The sequence below is a fragment of the Oxyura jamaicensis genome, chromosome 20 (assembly GCF_011077185.1).
Source record: "Oxyura jamaicensis isolate SHBP4307 breed ruddy duck chromosome 20, BPBGC_Ojam_1.0, whole genome shotgun sequence".
Classification (NCBI taxonomy): Eukaryota; Metazoa; Chordata; class Aves; order Anseriformes; family Anatidae; genus Oxyura; species Oxyura jamaicensis.
The window spans coordinates 4,374,399-4,381,110 of NC_048912.1; the positions used below are offsets into that span (position 1 = coordinate 4,374,399).

Genomic DNA, 6,712 nt, shown 5'->3' on the forward strand with positions numbered 1-6,712 from the left:
TTGAAGTGCAGAACAATTGAAGGGTGCTCTCATGGGCTAAAGATAGCGAGGCAGCTGGTGCTGTCCTTTTTGCTGTAACTGAGAATAAAACAATGCCCAAGTATTGTCTGCATGACTGGAGCAATGACATTGGACTCTCTGCCAAGGGAGCATCCACAAGATCAATGAAACCCGGGTTATTTATAAACGGGTAGTGTCATTTCTTCCCCAAAGTAATTTCACTTCCTTAGCTTTTCCACCAGGCCTTTCTGCGCCGCGGAACGAGGTATAAATAGCATGGAGCTGGGCTGCGAGGGAGCCAGCAGAACCAAGCTGGGGCCTTCCACCTGAGTTCGGGTGTGCTTTTGCTTCTCGGAGCAACGCCCACGCTCCTGGATGGGGACACATGCGGCCCAGCACCCAGCCCTGCCCCACAGCCATGGATGCTCACCCACTTCTGCTCGGCTCAGCCTGCGGGGAGCAGCTCCCCAGCACCAACAGCCACTGTGCTGGCCGTGCATGGACCCAGGGTCCCTCCAACACCAGGACTTGATCCCTGGGGGTGCTTTCTGGGAGGTTTGTTTCATCCATCCGGTAACAAACGGGGGGTAGCACAGGCTGTGTTCAGCTCAGCTGCTGCTCTGGGGGTGCTGGGAGTAGCCCCTGAGCCCAAACCCCATGGGTCTTACCTGGGAACAGAGAACATCTTGTAGAAGAAAACTGCTGTCTGCAAGCTGGCAGCCCACCAGGGTGTTTCTGGGCTGGTGACTGGAAACCTGGAATCCACGGCCAAAACAGGACAAGTCCCAGGGTGGTGGCCACCATCTCCTCCTGCCCTCACCTGGACAGGGCAGCCAGGAGTGAGCCACCTCCTTGCCGTGACCACCTGATGGGCCACAGCAATGTGGGGAGGTCACCTGGCACAGAGCGGGGACACGCAGGAATATTGCTCCCTCCTAGGTGGCGGCCAGGCCTGAGGAAGGCCCAAGCCTCCCAGGTCCCATGGGAAAATCCCACATTTGTCACCTCTCCGTCTTAAACAATTGTCCCTTGTCATGAGCTGAGGTTGATCAAGTTTGATGACCAAACGCAGCGGAGAAGCCAGGCTGAGCAGCTCTGAGCCTGCAGCGAGCAGAGCACAGGGTTAATGGACCAGGAGGGCAGAGCCATGGCCTTTGCCAGGCTGAGGAGACAAATGCTGAAGTCCCAGCCTGGCATGGGCACCTCCATCAGGTGTCTCCTCACCAGGGCTCTGATTGAGCTTCCCATTTAGCCAGGGAGGTGTGCGAGGAGCAGAGAGCAGGGGGCTGGGCTGGGCCCGGGGACCGATGCTCTGTGAGCTGCTGGGTGCTGGGGGCTCAGTGTGTGTCCTGTCCCACACCGTGCAGAAACACATTGGAAATCAAGACCAAAGCAGCTCTTGGACTTCATTTCCAAAAGCTGCTGTGTGCCAGGGCCTGTCCTGGCAAGCCAGCTGCAATTGAGGTGCTATTAAGCATTCAAATGAGCAGGGCGAGAGGCTCTTTTCTCTCATCTCTTTTTGAATTTTTGTTTGGCAATGCATTTTTGTAATGCATTGCCAAAACCTCAAGCATCTTCACTGAAGTCGGCTCACATGTTCCTGTACTATCTGCAGTGTTCGTTACAACCTTTGTTCCTAAACAGATGCTGGGTCTTTCCAGTGGCCATCCCTCTGGAGAAGAACGTCCCTAAAACCTCAAAGCTGGGAAATTAAATGCAAACAAATAAAAACTCCCCAGTTTTCCCCATCTCCAGGTGACCTTGCTGTCTCTTTGCCTGAGTGGGACCTTCCCAGCACATTGCTTACTAACTCTGGCCCCTGATTTCTCATGTCATGCCTCGTCCAGGTACATTCTCAATCCTGATCCTCATTTTGGATGCATTTTGTACATTCATTTCTTTCACTCACTCTGGGAGTACAGTGCCCAGAGGCTCCGGTGTGCTCATGCTGCCCAAGCCTCATGCTACAGCAAGCAGCAGCATTATTCCTGAAGGCTTTTTGGTGAAAAAGTGCTTTGCAGAGAGCACAGCCAGGGTTTAGGTGTCTGCTTTGGAGGGAGCCCTGCAGCCGCAGGCTCGGGGGCCAGGCTGAGCCAGAGGGACACTGGCGGGTGGCAGCGCTGGGCTGTCACCTCCGCCTGTACGCAGACATTCCTGCTGCATGGAAATATGCCTGAAATAGCCCCTCTGCCGATTGTCTTTATCTAATCAGGCGCCTTTGCACTCCCCTCCAGTGCATTTCAGGGAGCTGATAGCAGTGATATGTTAAGTGTGGAAAGAAACCTCTAGCGAATGGCCCGACGGGGAGAGTAATTCTCCTTCCTGCCACTTATCAGAGCCTGCTAATGGGAAGCATTCCTCCCGTGGGGTTGGGGAGCAGCAGGGAGGTCTCGGGGGGGTGGCTGAGCCCCTGGCACCCCCTGGCGCTCTGGGACTGATGAGGAGCTGATCTGACTGTAAAACACCCAAACAGTTGGGTGCTGGTGGTGTCCTGGCCCGTGGGGAGAGGCTTGTCCAGCCCTCAAGGGCATGGCCAAGGAGCCCCATCCTCATCTACCACCTCACGGGATGTCAATACGTCAAGCAGAGAGCTGTAGGGAAAAAATGGGGTGCCTCAATGGCAGGGGAGATGCTCACAGTGCTGAGGGTGGTTGTGGAGAGCTGGTGGGATGTCTGAGCAGACTTGGCATCAGGCGATAGCCACCTAAAGCAAGTTCTCTCTGCTCCAGCTAAAGCCGTGGGCTCCTCATCGTGCTCGTGGGGTTCTGTGGGAGGTTCATGGAGCCCTCGCCAGCCGCTGCCCCACTGAGGGTGCCGCACTGCACCTGTCTGAGCAGGCACAGCGCACGCCTGGCCAGGAATGGGAGGATGAGCTTCCTACCACCCTGAAAACCACATCACAAAGGCCAGCTCTGAAATCACCCGAACCCGAAGGAAGTGCATTTCAGCAGCTGCCGGAGTGACCATTCCACATTTCCCTTTCTACAGATCTGCTCGGCCTTTGATAGACCCTGCTGGAACATCTTCAAAGAGGGAGAGAAACTAGGGCGAACAGAAGGAACTGCAGAAGGAATCTCCGAAAATAAAATCGCTTTAAAGATAAGGCAGGGAGGGGGTGAGCAGAGCGCGGGGTGCCCTGAGAAGAATGTGTGAGGCCGGGCCAGCTGGTAGGCCCGGCCCGAGCGCTCGTCCCACTGCCGGGGCACTCGTGGCAAAGGTACTTGGCACCGCACCCGCCTCAGGCCCCTCCAGGGCGTGGGTGGAAACCCGACTCCGAGCTCGGGACAGGGAGGCAGAAGACCACCGGGCTGACCTCAGAGGAACCTGTGGCCCACCACCGCCTGTTGCTCTTCCAGATACTGCAACTCTGCCATCTTGGCGAGGTGGAACGCTGCTGCGACACCATGGCCAAGTGGGGTTTCAGGACCCCTGATGGTCTCCCCGGGGGAGATGGAGGAGACACATCTGTGGAGTCCAACTCTGCAGCAGCTGCTCTCAAATTCTGATGGGTGAATACATGGACTTCTGACCACCCCAGTGGGGGAGTGCCCACATGGTATTTGGAGATGGGGGCTTGCAGCCTGCTTCATCCTGATGGGCTCAAGGTCACCTTGCTGGTGACAAAGCAACGTGCCTTGGGCACCAGGCACAGCCTCCTCTCCATTTTAATTCATGGGAAGACCGGCACCGTGCAAAGTCCTTACATTGCACCATGCAAAGCCCTCACATTACACCGTGCAGTCAGTGAAGGCAATACCGACCCATCTCAGAGCTCAGCCATCCCCACCACCAGGGCTCACACCCCAGGGGGCAGGTCTGGAGTCCTCCTCGATCCCACAAAGCTCCCAGGCTTCATTCTAGAGTCACCATGGTGGGATCAGTTGTCATTTTTGTGTCCCCAGGGCATGACCACAGGACTGGGCAGCCAAGAGGCAGCTCAGCACTGAGGTGTCCCCAGCTGATGAGGGGTGCAGCAGCCAGCTGTCCCTGGCCAGGCACCATCCCCATCATCTGGCTCTGGTTAGACTCATTTCCAGCTTTAGAGGCTGCTGCAGCTCCTTTCCCCCATGTCTGCATTGAGGCCTACCTGCTTCCCCAGGGGGTGAGGTGGCCTGGTGCCTGGGATGGAGCACAGCTGGGCTGCAGAGGGGACCAGCCATGAGCTGGCTGGGAGGAGTTGTGGGGGTCTTCTGGGGGGCAGTGCCAGTGCCAGCCAGGAGGGCAGAAACCACTTGGGATGCCAGCAACTACATGGCTATTCCTTGAGCCTGGCACAGAAATCCCTGTGACACAGCCACTGGGTTGTGCTGCTCCCACTGGGCCCATTCCCATCTCAGAAAGTTCATGGTGCTGCTGCTGGGATGGAGTTGTGCTCAGAGTGGTGGTCACCGTGTTGTCCATGGACTCTCTGGGATCATCCCGGGTGAAATGATGTGGAGGAAACCCAGCAGTCTCTCTGTACAGAGTGATTTTTCATCTGTCTCGGCCATGGACAAAGCTCTTGCATTGAGGTGAGCATGCTCTGGAAGCAGGACCCAGGGGTTTAGTGCTGGGCAGAGCCCGTCCAGAATCAGCCCCTCCAGCAATCCCATTGCATTTCCATTGCCTATAACCAGAAAAGCAAATTCATGGCAGTTGGTGTTAAATGGGAAGCAGCTAGTGTGGGTGGGTAAACCAGCCAAGCCTGTGGAGAAGAAGGCAAGGGGGTATCAAGGGCCGACCCCAAGGTCCTTGCCCTTGTTCTCTTTTCCTGGGCAGTCCAGCGAGGAGAGCCTGGACCAGAGCTGAGCCAGAGGTTTGGGTGTGCTAGCCTGGGAAGGCGGAAAGCAAAGATTTTGATAGTGCACTCCTGCCGGAGCAGGCTCGCGGAGCTGTGCTGCCTCCCGGGGCTGCAGTCCCTCGTTCTGCCTTTGTGCTCGCCTGACAATACAGGAGTAAAAATAACCAGGCAGCATTTGCAGGGAGATAAAAGCGAAGTTTGCCTTTTGTGTCTCTCCGGGCAGTGGGACAGCAGCACCAATGGAGCTGTGTGGACATGACACATGGGAATTTCTGACATATCTTTTCCCACTCTGACCTTGACAGACACAATAAAAAGGGGCTTTGCGGCACGCACACAGCCACTCAGTCCTATCACCAAGGTTAGTAATAAAGAGCATGGCTGTGTGCACGCTTCTCCTCTCCTACTAACCCGCTTCACCTCCGCAGGGCGGATGTTCCTGGAAGACAGGGGCTGACTGCTGGTACAGGGTGGGACGGACCCGAATCAAGAGTATGTTTGCTACGGTTTGTGCACTTTGCCAGCTCGCCGGCTAGCAGCACTGGTCGCGTTTGTGACAGTGGCGGCGTTTCGGCGTCCTGCCGCGGGACACTGCGTTAGATGGATGTTAGAAAGCAGTGTCATAAAAGTGCCTTTCCAAGCAGCTGTCAGCGCGGTCCTCTAGAAGGGGTCTTCCAAGGGATAATGCCTCCGTTCTTGCTTTTATTGTCCTGCAATATAGCTCTGCAGCACGGACACGGGTCTTTGCTGAGGCTTTGTGCAGAGCACCAGGGCTCCAGCAGGTCTGCAGAGCTGGAATAGCTCTTAGCTGGGCTTATCAAGAAAAAGGGTGCTGCTGATGATCTCTGGTCAAGCCCTAAATGCGAATGATTTTGATACCAAGGCGATGCAGGCTCACATAGCGGGGACTTGCAGTGCGAGACTGATAGCAGCAGAAGGAGAAGTGTTCGGTGATTGTGTTGTTATTACGGTTATTATTAGCTAGTATTGTTGTCGCTGTCTTCTCTCACTCTCTAAAATTAAAAGGACTTTTGGTGACTGTTCCTCTGGGTTAGCAGCCCAGCAGTGAATGCCTTCTCTGTGCACTGACATCTTGCCCCTTCCCTCTTTTCAGCATTCAGGTGTTGTTCACTCTTCCTTTGCTGTTGGCAAGTCCTCCTCCAACCGGGCAAGATGTCTATGCTGGACATGAGCGAGTTTGGGGAGGCTGCTGAATACCTCCGGAAAAGCTACACAGAGCAGCTGAAGCTTCAGACAATTCCATTTGATGGTAAGCCCCAAGGCGCGGCCCCAGAGGAGCCCTTGGCCATGGATCTCCTTGGAGGTTGTCCCCATCCCTTCCCCAGGGCTGCTCCCCGGGGCATTGCAGGTGCTGCAGAACTGCCCTCAGCACCCGGGAGGGCAGGAGGATCTCAGAAGGTTTCTGACTGTCCCCTTCTCTTCTGAGGTGTGGGAGGAGGTGGCCCGTCATTTCCCCTGGCCCTGTGGGGCAGAAGGGCTGGGGAAGATGGGCTGAGGGACTGGTGGTGGCAAAAACTTCACCAGCTCCATTTTGTTTTGGAGGTGTGCAGAGCTTGCTCTGAGGCATCCCGCTCTATCCTACACTTCTGGGCACAACAAACCAGGAGAGGATTTTTAATTATTATTATTTTATTTTTATTTTTTATTAGAGTTTGACTGCAAGTACATGGGAAGCAGCAGACTTCCGTCACACTAAAGGTTGATCCAGGCAAATTAAACAGCTGCCAAACATGGAAAAGACAAATAAATCTCCAATCCTATGACCAAGGGCGTAGGAAGGATTAATCACTGTCCTGCCATGTTATCAGACTGCATTGATGCAGCTTTCAGTTGACACTTTCAATATGTTTCCTTTCCTTTCCTTTCCTTTCCTTTCCTTTCCTTTCCTTTCCTTTCCTTTCCTTTCCTTTC

The 6,712-nt window shown here is 55.0% G+C and overlaps 1 protein-coding gene across 1 annotated transcript in view; it reads left to right on the plus strand.

The window, feature by feature from the left end:
- The first annotated feature begins 5,933 nt into the window (after positions 1-5,933).
- MYH7B (myosin heavy chain 7B) overlaps positions 5,934-6,712 on the plus strand; it is a 27,271-nt gene continuing 26,492 nt past the window's right edge. The window contains exon 1 of the mRNA XM_035343740.1: positions 5,934-6,050. Coding sequence (XP_035199631.1) covers positions 5,954-6,050 — 97 coding nt within the window. The 5' untranslated portion in view covers positions 5,934-5,953. The remainder of the gene's footprint in view (positions 6,051-6,712) is intronic.